Source organism: Hippoglossus hippoglossus, chromosome 13 (genome assembly GCF_009819705.1).
Source record: "Hippoglossus hippoglossus isolate fHipHip1 chromosome 13, fHipHip1.pri, whole genome shotgun sequence".
Taxonomy (NCBI): domain Eukaryota; kingdom Metazoa; phylum Chordata; class Actinopteri; order Pleuronectiformes; family Pleuronectidae; genus Hippoglossus; species Hippoglossus hippoglossus.
The window spans coordinates 11,631,357-11,654,096 of record NC_047163.1 but is presented as its reverse complement, the minus strand read 5'-3'; the positions used below and the strand labels follow the sequence as shown (position 1 = coordinate 11,654,096).

The 22,740-nt window shown below is 42.8% G+C and overlaps 1 protein-coding gene across 1 annotated transcript in view; it reads right to left on the bottom strand.

Annotated features, from left to right (window-relative positions):
* prkd2 (protein kinase D2) overlaps positions 1 to 22,740 on the bottom strand; it is a 33,986-nt gene that overhangs the window by 6,123 nt on the left and 5,123 nt on the right. The window contains exons 2-13 of the mRNA XM_034604285.1: positions 4,527 to 4,665; positions 4,132 to 4,263; positions 3,793 to 3,992; positions 3,110 to 3,293; positions 2,920 to 2,991; positions 2,715 to 2,732; positions 2,427 to 2,586; positions 2,236 to 2,347; positions 1,517 to 1,594; positions 1,115 to 1,433; positions 403 to 455; positions 233 to 305 (exon numbers count right to left, since the gene is read on the bottom strand). Coding sequence (XP_034460176.1) covers positions 233 to 305; positions 403 to 455; positions 1,115 to 1,433; positions 1,517 to 1,594; positions 2,236 to 2,347; positions 2,427 to 2,586; positions 2,715 to 2,732; positions 2,920 to 2,991; positions 3,110 to 3,293; positions 3,793 to 3,992; positions 4,132 to 4,263; positions 4,527 to 4,665 — 1,540 coding nt within the window. The remainder of the gene's footprint in view (positions 1 to 232; positions 306 to 402; positions 456 to 1,114; positions 1,434 to 1,516; positions 1,595 to 2,235; positions 2,348 to 2,426; positions 2,587 to 2,714; positions 2,733 to 2,919; positions 2,992 to 3,109; positions 3,294 to 3,792; positions 3,993 to 4,131; positions 4,264 to 4,526; positions 4,666 to 22,740) is intronic.

Sequence of the window (22,740 nt, the reverse complement as noted above, 5' to 3'; positions counted from 1 at the left end):
TGAATCGGGCCAAGTTATCCACAGTTTGGGATGCACTTAAAATAGTAGACAGCTCAGATGACACTGTAGGACTCAGGATGGAGTAAAAAGTGTATCAAATCAAAATCGACATTTTATTCAATGTCAAAACCTGGTGCCTGCATTACCTATAACACAACTCCACTTCCATAAGTTCAGTCAGAAATTCAGAAGTGTGAAGTGAAGATTAGAGCAGATCTGACAGTCTCCATACCTCCATACACTACTCCAAATTGCCCAGATCCCAGCACTTCATCAGCAAAAATCTGGTACACTGTTCCAATATCCTGTGGGAATATGTTGAGTTCAGTCATTATCATTCTCTGTGTGTACATGTATTTCAAGATTAAAGGAAATTGATAATAATAATAAAAAAAGTCATACCACGTTCTCTTGGATTTGACTGTTGGACACTGATATGCTGATAGAGGCTTGTCCTACAAAAAAAACAGGGACAAAGCAGAGGTTATACGGTTTTACGACGATTTCTTAATTGTGTATTTCGTGGGCGTTACTACTACTACTACTACTTAATACTTCACATATACTGTAAGTTATTTTACTTCAGCGCTAAAAAGGAGAACTTTGATCAATCTCAGAAACTTGTGAAAAGAAAACTTCACTTGCATTGCAACTGCCCTCTACTGGTTGAAACCCAGCTATTGCAATTGGATTTTTGCTATTGGCTGATCTATCTGGTGGAAGCTTATGTCAACAACCACCCCCTGCTCGTGTCAAAAAACATCGTCTGACATTGTGGGAGAGGAGTTAAATCAACACTGGAGCGATCCTGCAAAATGACCAATCTAAAGAAATACTGTATGGCGGATGAATTAATAAAGAAAATAACAGCTTCCTCCATGATTTAGTGTGTCCTCAGGAATACATTTTGAGAGCTGTGCAGAGGCTTTTACAAGGAGCAGTGTCTCTCTCCTGATGACTGAATTTCCTATGAAACTGCACGAAGATGTGATTAGGAGTGTTTTAGCCTTGCTTCTCAAAACTGTGTTGTAAAGGCATTTCCAGGGTAGAGGCCAAAACTTACCCATCCATAAATATAACCAAAAACATACCACCTGCATTTGTCTCAACTTACTATGAGTTGTGTTCCCCTCAGCCGGCGGCGCGTCCTGAAAGATGACAGGCATGAGGGCCTGGCGAATGGCGCTCTCCCACGCCTTGGCCACCTCAAGACCAATGCCGCTATTGGGCGCCACTTGGCTGGGTGAGGGAGGGGTGTGGGGGAGAGTCTGGGGGTTGCTGGGTAGCACGGCGGGGAGGGTGTTGGGGTCCTCCCCTACGAAATAGCACATAGTGCCTGTGATGAGCTCGAGGCAGTGCTGATTCGTGCCTGGGGGCACAAGGGTGAAGTTACCAGCGGGACGAACCTCCAGGATCTCAGACAGAGGGATCTCCTGCAGGAGGATGGACAAAAGATGGAGTCACAAAAAAGGCACTTCTTAATATAAATGATCGGTGTGGAGTAAACTCTACTTACCTTGTAGTATTTGTTGGAGGTGTTGTTCTGGAACAGTATGACGCACTTGCAGTCCAGACGCCAGTAGTGCCTCTTTCTCTGTTGGGGGTTGGAGGAGGGTGGGATGAGTTCGGACAACAAAGGCAAGACATTGAAGAAAGAGTGGGACAGGGAGAGGACAGAGGGTGAGGGGTGGGGCATCGATCGGGGGTGAAGGTTTGTGGGTCAACATGGATGCATTTCAAGTTTGGAGGTGATGTCCAGAGGAAGAGAAGAGAGGCCAGAAGTGAAGAAGGATGAGCAGGACGGTGAGCTGCGAGACGAGAGGGTGGAAACAAAGAGAAAGACAGAAAGAGACAAAAGTGAAAGAAAGAAGTAAAGAGAGAGCAGGTGCATGACAAAGACTACAGAGGCAGAGAAGTTTCTTTGAGGTCAAACACAGAGAAGTGAGCAATGAGTGGCTTTTAGCTGGAATCCACCACACATCTGCTAAGTGCTACTATGAGTCGGCCTCATCATCAATCTTTAAGTATTGTTTATTCCATATAAATGTATCCTCACAAACATGCACAGATAGAAAAGGAAAAGGAAGCAATAAAGTCCATAAAGCCAAATGATCAAAGGGGGAATTATTGCCACAGAAGTGAGTGAACAGAGAAAACAGACCGACAACGAGACCAACTTCTTCATTTCTCTTGCCGCGATAAAGTTTATGTGACTGAATGCATGACTCTTTTTACCAGTGTGTCCTTATTGCTGTAGTGAACCATCCATCCTTCTTTGATCGACGTACTGGATCGACGGGTCGTCTGTCTCACCGACTGTACCACCCTCATTAACGGGATGTAAACACTAGGAGAAGCAAAGTGTGAGTTTGAGTTTCCGGTGTTCCCGTAAGAATTTGAGGATTTTCTTGAAATGTTCCTCATACCTCTGATCGCCGCTGGCTCCGTCCTGGTTGTTCTCAGGAGAAAAGGACCCCGGGATGCTGCAGGCCTCGTCTGAGTCATCCATTGAAGACTTGTCTGAGGTGTCGTAGTCACTGGTGTAGTCCATGGGCACCTCAGGGTCGGCACTGGGACTCAACATGTCTGAGGCAGGAAAGAAAAGAGGGAGGAGGTTGAGAGGAACTTCATTCAAAGTTGTGCTAAAAATGCAGTTAAAATAGGGAGTACTCGCTGCTTGTCAAGCATCAGTACAGAACAGGAACGATACTTACCGCAGTTGCTTCTGTTGTCTGAGAAGATAAAAACATTAGTGCCAGTGAGTTTCAGTCTTGTTCGATTTGTTATATCACATCAGGTTATTAAAGTTCTCACAATGGAATCGGGCAAATGAGAAATGAATGCTTTCATCGAATCCGTGCATTGGTTTAAAGAGTCATAAACAAACTGTAGAGGTGACAGTTTCATGTTTTCCCTCACCTCCGATAGTCTCCCCGAGGCAGTCATTTGGAACCTTGTACGCGCAACGTTTATGGCAGTTGAACTTGCAGTCTGAGAAAAATAAAAACACAGCTCATTCTGATCAGATTCCATGTTATCTGATGGGTTTGAGCTCATGTTCTGCATCACACTGGACATCCTGAAATGGGACTCTGTGGCCTGGGCTCACCTTTGCACTGTAAGCCCTGCCTGAACAGTCCCCGGAGAAGCCTCTTGCAGTACTGGCACACGGTGGGCCGCGTGTACGAGTGGACGGCGAACGTGTGGGGCACCTTCACCTTGCTCATCAGGATCTTGTCCAGGTGAACGGGCCGGCCCGTGTAGAAGCGCCGGGCTTCACTAGGAGTCCGCGGCTGCGCAGAATGGAGAGGAAATAAAGATTAACCATGAAACAGATTGTCTGAGAAAAATAAAATAACACACACATCGGTAAATAACAAACTATACTCGGCCAAGGGGGTTATGTTTTCCCTGCTGTTGGTTGTTTTGTTTGTTTGTTTGTTTGTTGGTAAGCGAGATTACACAAAGATGGATTTTGTTTTGGTCTGTTTTAGAAATGGTTTCGGAGGTGGTAAAGAATGTGGATTATCCTTACTAACCAAGGTTTAGTCTCTGGAAATTTTGTGCTCACATTTTTAAATAAAAATGTTCATTTGTCCATTGCTTATTTACTTTTATTGGCAACGTGAATGCTTTTTAAATCAGAGGCCGAGCTAAACTGACTTTAAAGTGACTTTACCCAGTTTGTGACAGCAGCATGAAACAAAGCTCTGCCCGGGTAAGTCTCTTTTTCATTTGACTGGTGTAAAAACTGACATGCGCACGTGTGTGTGCGCACGGGTCCCCTCGTACCATCTGTGTGTGTGAGCGGATGAGCGTGGCTTCCTCCGTGCAGGTGGAGGCAGTCCCCGAGCTGTACACCGAGTCGGTGGTGGAGAGCCGCAGGGACTGGCTGCTGCTCAGCGAGGTGGTGGACAGGCGGCGTTTGCGAGCCCCGCTGCAGTTGTTCGGGATGCTGAAGGCACAGCGTTTGTGGTAGTTCAGTCCGCAGCCTGCAGAGGGCGCCGTGCATCACAGAACCAGAGGAGCGGGGCAGCAGATAAGACAGGGCAGGAGAAGACGCAGTGTATTAGGTGAGGGCCACAATTCATTTTCCAAGAGAGGACAGATGGACAGTGTTCAAGGCCTCACCGTCACATTTGAGCCCCTGTCTGACCAGACCGAACAGCATCTCCCCGCAGTGGTCGCAGAAGGCCGGGGCCCGGTATGAGTGCACATTGAGCGCGTGGGGCCGAATTTGGAAATCTTCAAATGTGGCTGCCGCTGAAAGAGATAACAGAGATAAGAGTGTGGTTACAGTGGGCTTCCAGACACGATCACATTACAGTAACTGAGCAGGATGAAGTATGATTAGATGGAAATAGGATGGAAAAAAGGATGGACAATCTTCCATTACACTTTGAAACAATGAAAGAGCAGATTAGACCTGAGGAAGATAATGCCAGAGGTAAAATAAGCTGATAAGGCCTGAGTTCAGAGGAGAGGAGAGGAGAGGAGGGGAGAGGAGAGGAGGGGAGGTTATTTACCAGAGAGCACCACCTCCACCAGATCTCCTTCCTGAATGTCACCAGCAGCTTTAACCAGTTGCAGGATGTTGTTGGTGGCTGTGTCATGTTTGAACAGCAAGATCTTGTCGTAAATGCCATAGAATCCACACTCTGGGAACTAGAGCATAGAAAGAAAACATGACAGACAAGTATGTTAGGAGGATCAACAGCAGAACAGGCAGAATTTTGAGCAACGTTATGATTTATTATAATTTGGGACTTTATATCAGTAATAAACAACTCAATCTGAAATGGTGATTTATGAATGCGTGACCGAACCATGCAGCTGAAGTGGCAGAAAACAAACCATCGGAACAGACACATTTAAGGATAGAACATGACTGAAAAGTTCAAAAGTTCAGTAACTTTAAATATTTAATTACATTTTCCAAAAAATATTTTTTTATGGATTTGTCAAAGTTGATAATTCTCTGGGACTGTTTAAAAATTAAGATTTCTCCTTAAATAACTCAACATTAGGCTCATGGGCAGAGGAACTTCTCAAACTTTTATATTTATATTTTATATATATTAAATATAAATTTCAAATGAATTGCAAGAGCAGGGGAAATATATTAATATGTATAAACACAACCCAAAGTTCAAAAATGTCCCTTTCCAACAGAGAGTTTTGATAAAAAGGCCACTGACATTTTTCATTTAGAAATAATTGTTCATGATTGTTTGTAACATATTTATGAAATTATAGGACCTGAAAATGACACCAAACATTTTACTGAAAAATTATCTACAGGCCTGCAAAAGCAGAGCATCAAATTATTACAACAGTTGAAAATATCACATTGATTACACACTGTGAACACAGAGCATGTAGGTGCGACACAGGAAAGGCTGTATGTCCTTAACTAATTCTATCATACTCTGCATGCAAAGCACCTGCAGTATCCAGCAGCCAGCATATACACACACACACACAAACAAACACACACACACGCAGTGCAACCGTTGATAAATAGGTGACAAAGGGGGAATTTCTCAAATTAACTTGGTCAATGTGGAAACTTATACAAAGGGGGAAACATTATCCTATCTTCCCATCAGTCATAAAGCACTCACACAGACACAGACACACACACAGACACAGACCCACGCTCTTCGGATATGAGAGATGAGAAGTCAGAAGTCAGCAGAGCGAAGGGAAACCCTGCTCTCCTGAATAGTTAATAATGTCGGGTTCACTTCAGTGGCCACAGGACACCACATATACACAGCTTTAAAATTAAGTTTGTTTAGTGGGAACATATGAGACAAAAGACACACACACACACGCACACACAGACGCACACAATCCTCCTCTTCTCTCTTGTTGTTGTTTTTCCCGTGGCAGAGTAGAGATACACTATTTATCTAGTAATTTACAGGAAGGGGAACCCTGGTCTTCACCTCGGAACGACACAATGACACAATGAAACACACACACACACACACACACACACACACACACACACACACACACACACACACACACACACACACACACACACACACACACACACACACACACACACACACACACCTCCTCACTTACCAACAGACACACCCTCCTTACAAAGAGCAACACACACCCCCGTTTCCCTTCTATTCTAGTAAACACACACACACACACACACACCCCCATCTCAGTTTCCCAACAGGCACTCCGCATCACCACATCTAAAATCCCAGCCTGGCTTGAACAGCTGCCAAACTACACAGTGAGTCCACCACGCCCCACCAGTGAGCCACTGCTACTGACCACACAATCAACAGCAAGACACAAAAAGCACACAGTCACCACTTTTTTTCCACAAAAATGTGCACAAAATCCTCAACGTACAGAGTTTGACATCCATCTACAATAAAGACAGAGGAGTTTAGCACATGAGAGTGGAATTCAAACTCTGGGAAACAGGTAAGATGTATACGCATCTATAATACATTTAATACGTCTAATACATTTTCTCAAAGATAGTTTCTGTCGTTTTAAGCAGTTCTTATCACACTGATGTATGTCCAAGTGTTCATGTTTCTGTTTAGCCTGGTTTTAATTAGTTATTTGATGCTTTAAAAAACGGGGCGAAATGTCATGATTGACAGCTGAGCTCATCATCACCTGGAGTTCATATAAAAGAGCTTGATTGTAGCTATAACAAATCATTTATTTGTGTTGTCCATTCAAATTAAATCTACATTTCGTAACCATTCACGTAGTTTTTTTCTTCCTACGGTCAAAAAAAAAAGAAACCAAGCAACTTGAGTTGAGCAGCCTGAGCTGGCTCACAGCTTTCACTTCATTAGCGGTTGTCACAGAATCGTAAAAATTCAGCAACTTCACGTCTCTCCAAAATCATTCACCCATTACTTTGAATAGTCCATAAAACAAGCTATCAACAGTCTGTTTCTCTGGTAGCAGCTCCAGTGAATCCAGTTCAGCCGAGGCCTCTGGATTATTCAGAATGAAGCCCGATTCATGCTTACGTGTAGACGTGTACTCTACGCAGAACCCTACGCGGTACCCTGACGTGCACCTCCCCAAAAATGTTACTACGTGTCAAGGCGACGCAGACTGCAAGAGCTGTCATTGGTCCGCTTGGTAGCATTGCATATCCGGCAGACAGTATTTCCGGAATCTCCTGCGTCGCCTCACTTGGTTTAATGGTCATACAGACCATCTCCTCCGACGTCTTTCTTTTTTCCGTTGCAGTTCTTTAAGAAAAAGCAACTGCTCTTCAACACCTATCAGCTCCAACACGATAACACTCGCCATTGTTCTGAGGTAAACAGAGACCCCAGAGAATTTGTAAATAATGTGAAACTGAAAACCGGAAGAAACTCAAGACAGTAGCATAGAAACTCTACGGCCACTAGCGTTTCAGGCTACACGCCCACTAGCGTTTCGGCTCCACGCCCACTAGCGCTTCCACGGAGTAATTGCAGAGCGATGTACACACACCTACACACAAATGCTCAAAACGGCGTGGGCCCTGTAGGTATGCAGTGTATCTGCATGGAGAGGAATGCTAATGTTGAATTTTTGCAATTTATTTCTGTGCTGTGAGCACACAAAAGAAATTCTGATCCTATCATATAGTGGAGGAGGCAGACATCTCTCAGATGGATATCTCAAAAGCTTGCCAGATAAAGCCCAAACTGTCTGCATGTCTAGATATCAAAAGAGAGCGAGAGGAAATCTGTTTCATGTTATTTAAGTGAACAGGCTCCTTTAACCCCAGCACATCACTACAAATATTTCTGTCTTTGCTTAAACTAGACAACACAGACACTAATAAGTCGAGGCTCCAAACTTTTCCCGACACCAGACTTGAAAACCCATAAGTTCTGTGACAGCAGTGAATCATGTAATAACATGTAATGCATCAATACCTGTGGCTGCCGCAAATAAGACCGACTGCTGCCATTTGTAATTACAAACACCCACAGAGCCCAGATCAGAGGAGACTCCCAGCTCGGCCCAAAACCGCAGAAAACCCTCAGCCTAAGTCATTTGTAAACCCCATGGTGCTATTTGATTCCAGCCTCCCCACCATTAACCCCACTCTGTTACCGCTAGCTCCTTCTCGCAAGTCACATTGTCCTACGCCAACTCTCCAAAACATACACAATGCACTGACCACAAGTGCAGCTGCCACGTCTGTGCCGACCACAAGTCTTTACAGCTCCTCTGAAAATCACAATATCCCCGCTACCCCCCCCCCCCCCCGAAACCACAGCTCCCTCTGAAAAAAATACAGTTTTCTTCTTTTTCTTACAGTTTTCAGCGAGAGTACAGTGGGGAACGAGCACAGTGCGTCTGTCTGTTTGTCAACATGGTGAAATGACAATTACATAATCGTATCTGTGTGTTTATGTGCACACTGGATACAGGGGTAGAGGTCAGGGGTTTACTGTTGCAGCCGACCGTGTGTGTGAGTACAGTGTGCAGACAATGAGCTTGTCGTATTATCATATGCACGGTAGTATAGAGTAGTGCGGTTTGCCTGGAGACAGGGCTGTGTCTCTGCTTTCTTTGGGTTACCAGGGATCAGGTTACCCGGTGTCGCCTGCACTGTTCCTGCAGCTCTTTGGGCCAATGAAGCCATTATGACTGAAATGAATTATGGACTCAAGGTTTGCTGTAACCCAGCCCCTCCATTTGTTTCCCATCGCTCACTTTCCACTCTTCTTCTGGGCTGTCCAGCTTTTTATTCTTATTTGGTCTCGTATTCTGTCATCCTGTCTGAGTTTAACCTTCCAATAACACTGTCCACTTGTTCACAACGTGGTCCACACCCTTGCTCCTAAGCTGATGCAATGTTAAGGACAACCAGAAGAGCGTCCTCACTAATGGTACAAGCCAGAGATAATCATACATGTCTTGGTTTTCTCTTTCCTGTCGTCTGTCCTATGTGTAAGGTGACATTCAGTTTGCTCCTTGAGTGATAGATAAAGTATTTCGTATCGTACCATACCGTATCTTTTCGAACCATATTGTACCGTATCATACAGTATTGTACCGCATCTTTTTAGGCCGTATCATACTGTATCATACCGTATTTTACTGTACTTTATGCCAGCGGTCCCCAACCTTTTTTGCGCCACGGACCGGTTGGATGTCAGACAATATTTTCACGGACCGGCCTTTAAGGTGTGGCTACGGAGCCTCACTTTGCCTTTTCCCCATCGCAAAAAAACTTCCCAGAGACGTTTATTTTTTGCTCATTTTTGCTACCGTGTGGGTTTGTGTTTAGCGAAAAAGTCACATGACCGAGACAAGCGTCTTGACATGCGTAAAGCATGAGTCATAACGGAGAGGATCCGGTCATTTTTCAAAATAAAACACCGTTCAGAATCAGATAATAAATAAAACAGAAATAATGTAAGTTGTTTATTCTTTCTGTGCGGCCCGGTACCAAATGACCCACAGCCCGGTACCAGTCCGCGGCCCGGGGGTTGGGGACCCCTGCTTTATGCCATCATATCATATGCTATTATATCGTATCCTGTCATATTGTTATCTATGGTATTGTACCGTACCATATAATAACCTATCATACCTACATTTACCTACTTTATTCAAAGGTTTGATTCTGCGTTCTGTTCTGGACATGATGAAATCACTTTAGGTGGAAGGAGACTGAGTAGAGAGCAAATTCATTAAAAAATCTACACAGTATAATTAGAGAAAGAAGACTTTAAAGGGTCTGTATCTCCATTGCCTCATCCTTCTGCATCCGTGTACATCCGTGTATTATTTGAATGGTCTCTTATTCGTTTTGAATATGGATGCATTAGCTGCAGCGATATCATACCTCAGTAGAGAACAGTCTAATCAGTGAAGTCTCTGAGGTTTGTTGGCGTCCTCTAGTACTGCATCAGCATTATAACCCAATGATGATGGGTTAGTATTTAGGACAGAAGCAAACTTTGATGCACCCATGTTGCCTAGTGTTTCATACCTGTCTGCAATGAGCCACCACCAGGCATACTAGTTCATTTTGAGAGACACTGAAATGGTGTCTAATAAACCTATCAGTGCATTTTGGATTCTTATTCAAACAGTTAGCGGTGAAAAACTTTGCCACAGCTGCAGCATCACTTCGCCAACACGCTAAACAATCACGATGACTTTCTGTGTGTGCCGTTGCTGCTGTCGGTAAGTAAGAGCAAACAACTTTGTCCAGATTACTTTATGACTCATAATTAAAAACACACACTCTCACAAAAGAATCTCAACACTCGGAACAACAAACAGAACAAGGGATATCGTTGACATTTTGTGAACAACATCTTTCTCGTCATATCAGCGTGATGTCATGGCACAGGGCTTTTGTGAGGAGAAATTTGAGCTCAGAAACATTGTACTGAAACACACAAGACACATGTGATGCCACGGCGCTGGCTGCCATTTTGTATCCTCAGTGCACGCCTGGTTGTATGATGCAGGTCACGAGCACGGTGGTAGTGACTGGGGTGTTTTGTCTGAGGTGTAACAAGTGCAGACACACCGGAACATTCCTTGTCGAGCTGCAATTATGATGATCTCTGGTTGTATTTGCTCAAAGACAAATCGAGATCCAATTTAAATATCTTGGTTGTGCAAGGAAAACAACAGGAGCAAACCTTCCAGCGACAGGTAAGCATCCCCTCATCAAAGCACCGATGCAGACACACAACAACCAGGACTGATGCCCGGCATGGTCGGTTTCAACCTCAAGGGCTCGTCAAGCGGTTGTAGAGCTGAGCTAAATATAGACTGTTTTTATATAAAGATTGTTGCATGTGTGAAGAACACAAAGACTTTTATGTCCTGCTGAGAAAGTCAGTTTGCTTCTGCTTTTCAACCCCCCCCCCCCCCATCATTTCCCCTCCGGCAGCTCAGCGTGAGCCACATTCGACCACTAAGCTGCACAAACACACACACACAGAAAAACAAACAAAGTCACTAGCAGGTTTACACATCAGTAAGTTTAGGTTACTTCTCAACGAAGCAGTTAATATCAAGCCTGCATTTTGTTTATTCTTATGAAATATCTTTTCTCTATAAAACAGCATTTATGCAGCCTTGTGGGTGAAATTTACTTCAATGGTTGACGTTTCATTTGTTTATAACTTCAGACTGTGGATGCAAAATAAACTGTAAATATAAGAATTCACACAAAGCACAACACTGTGGATGTAACTTATACTCTACACAACAGTTCAGTCAGCTATTAGTGGCTGTTGCTGGAGTTTTCTTTTACATCAGCATGTTGACATGTTTTTCGCCACATTAAGGGAAACTCCACTCAAGCTCCGTGAATTCACAAAGAAAAGACTTTTCTGTTCCTTCTTGTTTGATATTTTAGATTCTGTTCATTTATATATAACGTCATTGTAGCAGTAGTTACTTTGCAGTGTTAGGATCAGTATTAGCAAAATAGTGCGTGTTAATGTTGTCGGTTACCTCAACAACACAGGAAACTGTGAGCATGTGGTTTATAGATCTACAAAGGTGTAAAGTATATGGGGGGTACAAACACTGGCATGTTAAATAAAAGGTATTTGCCATGGTCACAGAATATACACAAACTGTGATGATGACATGTTAGAAAAACTGCAATTACAGCTGCATATGAAGTTACTATTAATAATGAAGAATATTATAATTTCATCAAAAAATCCCATGAACGTTTTGTCCCAGCAGATTTTATTTTATTTTATTTTTTTGTCATTAGTATTTTAGTTTAGTTAGTATCATTAGTATTAGTATGTTACTTATTGCTGTTTTCTTGTTGTACCTTTCACTTTGTAAAGCACTTTGGTCAACCGAGTTGAATGTGCTATATAAATAAAGTTGACATGGACATTGACATGACATTTTATATATTGAATGTAATGAGGTGTTTGTAAAAAATACATCTCAAAATGGCACCGGCAGCTAAAGTGGCACATTCTGTAAGGTTTTACTGAATTGTTAGTTTTGTATCTCGGGTCAGTAGGAGATAAGAATCTAATTTTTTTTATTATAGTGCCTTGAAGACAGAAGTGAGTGACTGAGATGTCACAGAATGACAGGATCTGGATTTATGTTTACAAGGCAGCTTACAGCAGAGAAACACTGCAGCTCAATAGGTTCAGTCGGGCCAAATTCCAAATGAGGACAGCACATGACCAACAACTGAGCATCAGCACGGATAAAATACAAGACGTGCTGTGTATGACACCGCACACTGGAGCTGTGTAAACACAGTGACCTCTACAGCCTTACATGGGTCTCCATGCTGATGTGTTTCTGCAACAGAGGCTGGTTATCACAACAGGAACCTGATCGAGCCATTTTATAGTGAAGAGGAAATGTGCTGCATCCCTTCAAACAACAGACATTGTTTAAACATCCACGTCTTACTGTGCAACAAATCATACACCCTCCTGCTCACGTGTGTATGCGCACACTCACATTCTCATGCGCTGTCAAGGATCATTTCATTCACTGTATTTATACTTTTGTATTTGCATGAACCATCCTTCTCCTTGAGACACAAAGCCTAATTGTTGGACCACAACTGCCTCAATCCTGGTTAACATGTCAGGCACGGGACTCAGAGAGAACCACCCTACCTTTCTCCAAGTGATGAGGTGTTTAATGAGGGGTTGCTGTGGAAACGGGCACGTAACGACGTCAACGGTGTGCCCTGATTTGCTCCTGACAACAAGTTGGCGCAACGCAGGAATTTTCCCTTTGTGTTGACAGTGTTAGCAATGGAACAAATGTGTTGCAGTCCCGGTGCTCTATTTTTATCACCAGTCAGGTCACACAGTGACGAAGAGATGGAGCAGGTGACAAAAATGACAGCATTCCCTGCCCTCCCTGTGCCCTCGGTCAGCAGCAGAACATGAGGTATTAACTCGGAGCGCTCGCGTCACTAAATCCCGGTGAGTGAGTGAGTAAGTGACAGAACCGTAGTATGAGGACAAGGAGTTAAGAAATGTGCGTGACGTCAGCAAAATGCTGGGCTTGGCAGACACAAAGAAGAAAGACGAAATTCAACAGAGAAAGTGTGTGCACAAGGAAGTAGAACGGCAAAGCTGCATGACAAGCATGCTTTCATGACGTCACAAATATCCTAACTTATCCAAACACCTGATGGCTTTGATTATCTTACTTTGTTTGTGCAGCAACTGCAGCAAAAACATACCTTTGATAAGAGGTGCACGTCCTTCCTGCACCTCTGGTTATTTCAACTCTTCTAAACACACACAAATAACCACATAGCAGAGAAATTAGCTGTGTGACTGAGGTACGAGGTTTCGGAGCAGGTTGTGAGGTTGTGTCGTTTATCAATAGAAATAATGAGATTCCACTCAGCGCCATCAAGATCTTTGCAAGGAGACATTAAAGGCCAAAAGCAAAAGCTTTGTTCTTCCTGGATGTCAAATGTTTCCTGCTGAAAGATGAAACCGAGGTTGGACATGAGACACAGGAGGAATGTTTGGATAAAGTAAACCAGTGGAGCACAAAAAAATAAACAAGTTTCATAAGATAGGTGAGGCTAAAGAATAAAAATGTGCAGTTACAAACAAGGTTTCATCCCCTCTTTTCACCTCGTGTTTGAGGCCAATGACTCCTCATGTAAAATCAGGGAAGCAATGAAGGTGCTCGCTACCATTGCAGCGAGCGTGTTGCAGAGAATAAAAAAAAAAAACAGTGATGAAAGAAATGTCTGCAAGCCACGCAGATGCAAAAATGTTTCTCACAAGTTGCTTCTGAAAAAAAAAAACTGCTGGCTCTTATGTCGTCATCTGTGTTTGAATGATGCACTACTCAATGATGCAGTTTTTTGCTAATGGTGTGGCCATGAGATTCTCATATTCTCTCAGTGCATCACATTTTATTGCTGCGAATTTGTTTTTGATTCTTTTTGCACCTGAATGTTCAAATATCACCCAATTAGGCCTCAACTTATAATTACTTGTGGTTGCTATTTGGCAAAATGCTGATTTGCAGCATTATTTTCAATTAAATTGAACATAAAAAGCTAAATCAAATGATGTATTAATTATGGAGTAGAGAGTAGATAAGATAAAAGCAGGTTGGTAGATTCAACACTTATGATTTCAGCACATTGTGCGAGCCTGTCTGCACTGAATGTTGTTTTCAACACATTGCATTAGCAGGTAAAGATATAATGCATTATGTTCTAAATAACAAGCAAGACAACTGTACTGTGCTAAATACTTTCTACTTTCCCCTGACTCATGTTTTGTGTGTGTGTGTGTGTGTGTGTGTGTGTGTGTGTGTGTGTGTGTGTGTGTGTGTGTGTGTGTGTGTGAAAGACATAATCAGGTTTACAGTCCTGACTTGCTAGTTTCTACATACCAGAGATAATTGTGTAAGCTTGACAGACTGAAGGAGGGAAAGTAAATGTAAATTCTGGTCTTACACACACACATGCGCACAACAGCATCATTGTATGTTCTATATAAGAAGGTAGAATGAGAGAATCTAGTTATGTGTGTGTGTGGGTGTGGGTGTGTGTGTATATATATATATATATATGCATATGTACACACAAGCTCACAGACTAAAAGAGACAAAGTTCACAGAAGATCCCTGTACTGTGGCTAAAGAAGTTTGTGTGTGTGTGTGTGTGTGTGTGTGTGTGTGTGTGTGTGTGTGTGTGTGTGTGTGTGTGTGTGTGTGTGTGTGTGTGTGTGTGTGTATGCAGTCTCTGTACATGGAAAAAGCTTCGTCTCAAGCAGAAGCGCAGGGACAAAGCTTTTCATTCTGCTCCAAGCATCAAGGAGGATGAGGAGGTAACTTGAGAGCCGTGACCAGGCATGAGAGAGGGGTCTGGGGATAAAGGAGACACGCACTGCTGTTCTGAACCAGCCTTTGTTGGTTAGAGCTCCTGTCTCCATCAACCCCCACCACCTCCTCCTCCTCCTCCTCCTCCTCCTCCGCCTCCGCCTCCGCCTCCTCCTCCTCCTTTCCTTGGCTTGGTTCTGGGCAGGTAAGCCGATAGGAACCTTGGATTCAGTCCATTCTGTGTCCAACGAACAACTCACTGATTCATGACAAGAGGCAGCGACAGAGAACAGGCCTTCAGTAAAGTAAAGACGACGGATGGAAACAAAATGAAGAATAAAATGAAACTTCTATGAGTTTCAGCAAGTTGAACAGTAGGACTCTCTAATTACAATTTCATTGAAACTAACCATTATATGCATTTGGTCAAATTAAGTTCAGGTAAAACAAAGATTATTTCCAAAACACTTTTTAACTATTTATGCTGAAACTATCAGTATTGGATTAGTTTCTGAAAACAGCTAGACAACATTATAAATGATCAAAGTATTCTGTTAATATGAATGGAGCTCCCGGGTCATGTATACTCATGTTGGAAGAAAAACTTAAGTGAAGTTGCTAACTGCATAGTTCCTGAAGGGTTATTAGATGGGTTTCCTTCTAAACTTATTATTAATTATTATTATTATTATTATTATTATTATTATTATTATTATTATTATTATTATTATTATATCCAAATATCCTTATCATCAGTTAATTTCCAAGAAGCCTATATATCAGTGTTTAAAGAAGATATTGTTGAAACCAAACCAGCAACTGTAATGTTTCTGTATCCGTAGTGAATAACGTGATTTTATCGCTGCTTTCAATGTAATGGCACTTATTGTATCTTAGTTTTATTTGTTTTATATACATCTGCATGACGTTTTGCTGGTGGCACAACACAGCATTACATGGTGCATCTGAAATACAGGATATAAAAGAAGAAGGAGGGAAAGCAGGTCCATCGTTTCATTAATTCCCATCATTGTTCACACCAGACTGGGCACAGCAGTGGACGCCTCTCTCATCCTCTTCCCTCTCCTCACTTCATCCTTTTTTCAATCCATCAATTTCATTAATCATCTACATTTTCTCCAGCTCCTGAGTGACCATAAAGAAAAACACACACGCATGCACTGGCCCATTAGAAGAGTGTTTGCACATTCTCCTTGTGCCAAGTGCCATGAACACACAAGCACAGAAAGCTGCATGGTGACGGCCACAAAAGGCACATTACTGCACTCTGAGTCATCCCCTCCACCTCCGCGCTGCTGCCCCCATCTCCTGCACACTGTGTTTCTTTCCCTCTTTTCAGTCCTCTCCCTTCCATGATGTGTGGCCTGGCATTAGATCCTCATTTAAAGAAAGGGAGGGAGAAAACACTGGAGGCTGTACACATATAATTTATTATATGGCAAAGCACAGTTATGGAGTCCAACTTCTGTTGCTGGAACTCTTCCTGAACCCTGTTCAGTAGAAAATGAAGAAAAGGCAAAAAATCCACTAAACTATAATGAATCCTTGCAGACGCTGCGGAATCCAGCCTGTTTTCAGTGTCCTGTATAACTGCAGCCACAACTAATAATCAATAATCAAATTAAATATTCTGTTGTATCCAAGTGGTTGTGGTAATTATTTGTGTTGATTAAGCTATTTTAGAGGATATGTCATTTTCTAAATAAGAGAAGGTGACAGACAAGTGTGCATGTGTATCGTACTCTTCATGAATCACAATGAGGATCTGCAGCGAATTGCACACACTCATAAATATCAATCCCCTAAACATGTCTGGTTTTTTTCATCTAGATCCATGAATTATTCTCTGAAATAATCCACAAAAAAGGTTGAAAAACGCCCTAACTTACAATGTTAAAGAAAGTGAGAGAAAATATTGTTTCTTCCTATCGGGCAATGCCCCACCCCTTCCCAAAATTCCATGAAAATCGGTTGAGTAGTTGTTGTATAATCCTGCTAAATGACAAACAAACAAGTGCAGAATGAAACTAAACCTCCTTGGCGGTGGAGGTAATTATGTTGTTGTAATCATTGCACACTGCAAAGTATTTTTGGTGAATATTCTAGAAATGTATTAAACCCAAGTTGAGCACTAAAGGCCGAGCTGATGGCCTCACGTTATTTTCCACTCGGCTCTTCCACTCAGCGACCTTCACTATTGATGTCATGTGTTTGTCTACTGAGGTAAGACTTCAGTTTGGCCCATTTCTCCTCACAACTGAGATGCAGACACACACACACACACACCTCACGATGTGTCTGGTTCACACCAACACACACTGCACTTGTGCCGCAGACAAACCAAACCCACCCTTTCAACCCTCACACTGACACAATTGTCTGCTGTCTGTCTCTCTCTCACACACATATTCAAACAGAAAGTACTTTCATGTCCTGGGGCGATGAAGCTCTCCCAGTTTTTCTAAGCGATCATTCAAGATGTCTGACTGTGCTTAAATATTTTAAATAGAGTGTGGCACTGTGGCACTCATCTCAATGTTTCCGCGGTTCCAGTCGCTTACACCACAGGCCTAACTCACTTATTTTCGTCTGTGTGAGTGTGTTTATCTCGCCCTGACCTCCCCTCACCTTGTTTCTGTGACATGAGAGGAAATTCTCTCGACCCGGCTGGTACGAGCTCTCCACATGGTTACATGTCACCAAATGCTGCTCAGCAGTTCCCAATTGGATTATTGCACAAAACCGTTTTCTTTTTCAACAATGCTAATCGTTGGATTAGTATCATAAGGCCTCTTTTGCTGAGAACAAGAGAAAGAATGCAGCACTATTAGAGGCGGTGTGCACTGCAGAAACAGACCAAACAAGAATTCCACTTCATTAGTTAACTTTAGTCTCATTTTTGACATAATTTCAACAGGATATTTAAACACTCTATTCTAAAAAAAACATTGAAGTCAATGTAGGTCAGGAGCCACAAGCTTTCAGGCGAACAGACAGGTTTTTCTAAACTGTTGTTTAAACAGTTTTTTGCTGACAATTTGAAATGTGAGCTCTCTCACAATCAGCCGGGGGAGTGACACTATATTTGTAATCTTCTTTTCTTTTTTTCCATCTTCTTCTCTTCATCTTATCTTAGTAATAGAAGCAGATTAAATTAAAACGTGTGTAACCATCGGACTGATCCTTTATTTCCCTCATCAGGGTCAACAGTTTCCAGCTTAAACGGTTAGTATCAGTGTTTCAAATCTAAATTATTACAATAATGAATTACTGCGCTTTAAGAGACTCAGTTAATACTGTCCAACATCAACCATAATAAAAGGTAAAAACGAAATGATTTAGTCTTTAGTTAACAGTTTCAACAAATTTCAACACAATCTTGAAATCCATGATAGTTTTGGTAATTATAATATGATGATATGGTATCTACACCTGAAATTTTCATACAGTTTCTTCTCTTGTCCTCGTGTGCCCAGACTTCAGAAATCAAGATGATGTGGAAATCTTGTGATTATTGATAGAAATTATGGTTAAAATGATCAGATCAATCCTGAATGAATTATGAGCCAAAGAGCACAAGTATCTCGAAGCTCCTCCTACACTGGAAACATCCGGGTCATGTTGCATCTTTTTGTCTGGGTCTAGTATTTTGTTTCTTCTTTTTTGTTATTGTCTTGTCTCTTTGTGCTAAATTTCCATCACTTTGTCATAGATTTATATCTTTTGTGTCTTTTTGTGTCTTTTTGGCTCCTTTCTGGATGTTTTGTGTCTGTTTGTATTCATTTTCTTTGTCTCTGTCATGTTTGGGCCCCTGGAGGACTTTTGGTAAATCCGTTTAGTATGACAGATTTGTGTTTACTTTGCATCTCTATGTGGTTATTTTCTGTGTCTTTGTGGTAGCTTTGTGTCTCTTACTCAATTTTGATTGACCTCACAACAAAAGATATTGACAGCCACACAGAGAGACTCTGTCCCAGGGGCCCCTGGATCCGTCCCCTGCAGGCTCCTGACCATGATAAACTGCATTATCCTCCGATACACCAGATATCTTTATTTGTGCATTGTGTCCTGTATTTTATCTTCCCCCTTTGTTCTTTCATGACAACATTTTAAATTTCCATCTACTGTCCCACCTCTGTCTCTGATAAACATCCTGTCACTTTGCTACGGGGCAGTGGTGTGTGCTTTGAATAATCAAATGTCCTTGTGTGGCCCAAGCTTCGCTTGTAGCACAGTGCCAGCAGCCAGGAGACACCAGGCACAGTCAGTCATGCAAAGCTGTTCTGCTACCATGCAAATCAACACACACCACACACGTACACACGTACACCCACACACACACACACACACACACACACACACACACACACACACACACACACACACACACACACACACACACACACACACACACACTCAGAGGGACTTTGGGGAGCAGAACTGATACATGTTGTTTTGAGTCTCCCTCCTTAGAAATGACCACAATTTCCTTTACAGAAGTAAAGTTTTATTAGATTCAATATTTATAGTTTCAGTGTGAGGTTCAGAGACTGCTGTGTTTGGTCAGAGCTCTCTGTTATCTTCACTCCGTCATCAAATGTCATGTTCTTTCGCTTGTATCTACACCTGCCACTTTCTTGCTAATTGAGTGGCATTTATTCATTGACCAACAAAGCTTTGGGGTGATAAGCGCGGCGTGTTTGCTCGGTGGTTCTGGCACATACAGTACAGCAGGCTTTTCAATAATCTGAGCAGCTGCAGGAGGAAAACATCCCAGTCACATCAGTTCAGCGGATGAAGGTGTAGCTGTAGCATCTTCACCTATTAACGATGCCGAACATGGAACTGTGTTGATTTCACATAAACAATACAACCCTCGCTCACACTGGGTCTTTATCTGCAAAATCAGGGCCAACTGTTTGCTTTACAGTTAGTGTGTGTGTGTGTGTGTGTGTGTGTGTGTGTGTGTGTGTGTGTGTGTGTGTGTGTGTGTGTGTATGTGTGGAATACAAGGGAGTGAGGTAAACAGGAGGTGGTGTGTATGATCCCATTCCCAGGGCCAAACTGCTTCTCCAGAGAGAGAGATAAAGAAACAGCCCCTTCCACAGCGGAGGTGGAAACAATGGCCAGGGCAGGGGCTCTCCTTCACAGCTGTGTGTGTGGGTGTGTGTCTGTGCGTGGGTGGGTGGTCCAGGTATTATTCATGTTGTGGGGACAAAAACAATCCACATAATGCAAATTATTAAATTTTAAGGTGAAGAAGTGTTTATGTTTATGTCTGGGTTTGGATTTGGGTTTAGGTTTAGGTTTAGGTTAAGGCTAGGGTTAGGGTTAAGGGTAGGGGTAGGGGTAGGGGTAGGTTGAGGTTGAGGTTGAGGTTGAGGTTAGGTTTAGATTGAGTTTAGGGTTAGTATCATGGAGGCACAACTGTGTCTGTGTGCGTGCGTGCGTGTCTTCAATGCGACAGTTTCTTTATTAATTTTAGGGGCAAGTTGATCATTAACTGGAGCAGCATGTTAAACTAATATCCTCAGTTATAGATCTAAATGAATGAACAGCCGTGTGCTTCCTGTGTATCCACCGCTGGATATGACACAGCAGCTCACTGGCTGTTAACACTGTGCCGCCACTCATTAGTCTGCAGACAATCCAGCAACGTGACCACAGACAACATTATTGGGACTCAACAGGTTCTCACTCGTCTTTAAAGCAAACACCCTCGCACAAACACTCCCTGTGACGTCAGCCCACGTCGCTGTGCATCCCAGTCGTGACGAAATACGAGTTGTTGGTGTTGAAAGAATAGAAGCCGACACACCTTTTTGGAAAACTAAGTGAAGGGAAATCCAAAGTAAAACCTGACCATGCAGCATGTTAGCTGTACTCCTTTGTAGCTGCTTGACTGTCACTGTAGTGTCATCTTCATGGGAAAACATGAATCATTATAGCGTAGGTAACCACTGGACAAATGTGAATAAAGGATTTCTGACTCATTGCTAAAGTATACGTCCTGGCTCGTCGTATAATTCGGTTTAGAAGTTATATTCAATCATTCATTATAATCATATTTCTTCACTCAGTTGATGATGTGAAGAAAAAGTGACACTGACAGGGAAGAGGGGGATAGAAATGGTGGATGAGTGCAAAGAGAGGGAAGTAGATTAACAAGAGGAAGAGGAGGCCGAGCGTGAGAAGAAGGTGACGATAAGGCAGCCGGCAGGAACCGGAGATGAGCGGATAAGGAGAGAGGGGAGGACAGGATCTACAGAGAGGGAACGGCACGAGAGAAGGAAGAGGAGGAAGTTGTTCTCCTGACGACGCTGAGAGGAAACAGATGTCATCGTGGAGGAGAGGAGAGGAGAGGAGAGGAGAAGAAAGGAAAATAACCACATGCAAAGAAAGGAAAGGAAAGGAATGGAACGGTAAATAAAAGGAGGGGAATGGAAAGGCAAGGAAAGAAATGGAATGTAAAGGAAAGGAAGGGAACGTAAAGGAAAGGAGAGGAACAGGAAGGATAGGAAGGGAAAGGAAAGAAAAGGAATGGAACGTAAAGGAAAGGAATGGAAAGACATTCTCAAAGCCAAAATTTGAAATGAAAATGAACACTATAGGTGGGGTGAACAAGGATGTAAAATGAGGAAAGGAAATAATGACAGAGGGAAAAGAGAAGGGGGTCAGTAAAACAGTGAACACATCAGAGATGCATCACACTCATGGTTTCTAGGCCAAACTATTAGTTCTTGTTCCACAGGAGGAGGAGACCGGGTTTGTGCTACAGATGGAGACGTGCCGGCTAAATGAGATCTTGGCAAACGTGATTGCGAGCTACAGAGCCAAGCCAGGCTTTATTGAGGCTTGGGAAGAGTGGAGTCCAGATATTGGTGGGTTTACTGGCCTGAGAGCCTGAGGGTGGGGGTGGGGGGTGGGGGGTAGTTTAATGCTCAGATCACAAGACTATTGGCCGAACCTGTAGAAGGGCCACTAACTCCGGGATGTTGTTGGAAGGTTGGGTGCGCTCCTCCGCAGAGAAGTGAATGGAAAAACGTGTCAATGGAACACAAGGAGGGAGCCTGTGAATAAACAGAGCCGGTGACTCACCCTTTCTGGGATGGGAGAGATGACCGTGGGCGGGGGTGTGGGGTACTTCACTACCCCTCTAAACACACCAATGTGGGCATTCATGCATGCACACAGTCCAACGCATGTTGCACTCAGTTGAGCAGACCAGGACAAGCTGTCTATTGTCCAGCTCTCCCACCTAAAGCTGTGGCTCCAAGCAGGGCAGGAGTTTTGGGTTTAGGGGATTTTGGAAGATTTGTGAATGTGTGTGTGTGCTTGTGTGTGTGTGCTTGTGTGTGTGTGTGTGTGTATGTGTGTGTGTGTGTGTGTGTGTGTGTGTGTGTGTGTGTGTGTGTGTGTGTGTTACCGCACTAACAGGACTTGAAAAAGATCAGGTTGTTTTTGTTTGTGGGATGAAGTTATTCTCCTCTAAGAGATGACAAATAATAGATATAGGGAAGGACGAGGAATAATGTGTCTTTAGTTAAATCACATAAAATGTACAATTAAACTATTGTTCATATATGTGCATATTAGCTCCAGCTCCCCTTGACCCTTTAAAGTATAAGCGGAGTAGATAATGGATAGATGGGTGGATATGTGTGTAAATTAATTATGTATCATCTTGCTCTAGTGCTTCAGTTGAACTACATACAGAGTGCATCTGACTAAAATAATTCAACTCATAACACATTACACAGGCGACTGTGACTCAGGAGTTAGAGCGGGTTGTCCACTAACCAGAAGGTCAGCGTTTCGATCCCCGGCTCCTTCATTCCACATTCCAAAGTGTCCTTGGCCAAGACACTTAACACAAACATTCCCCCT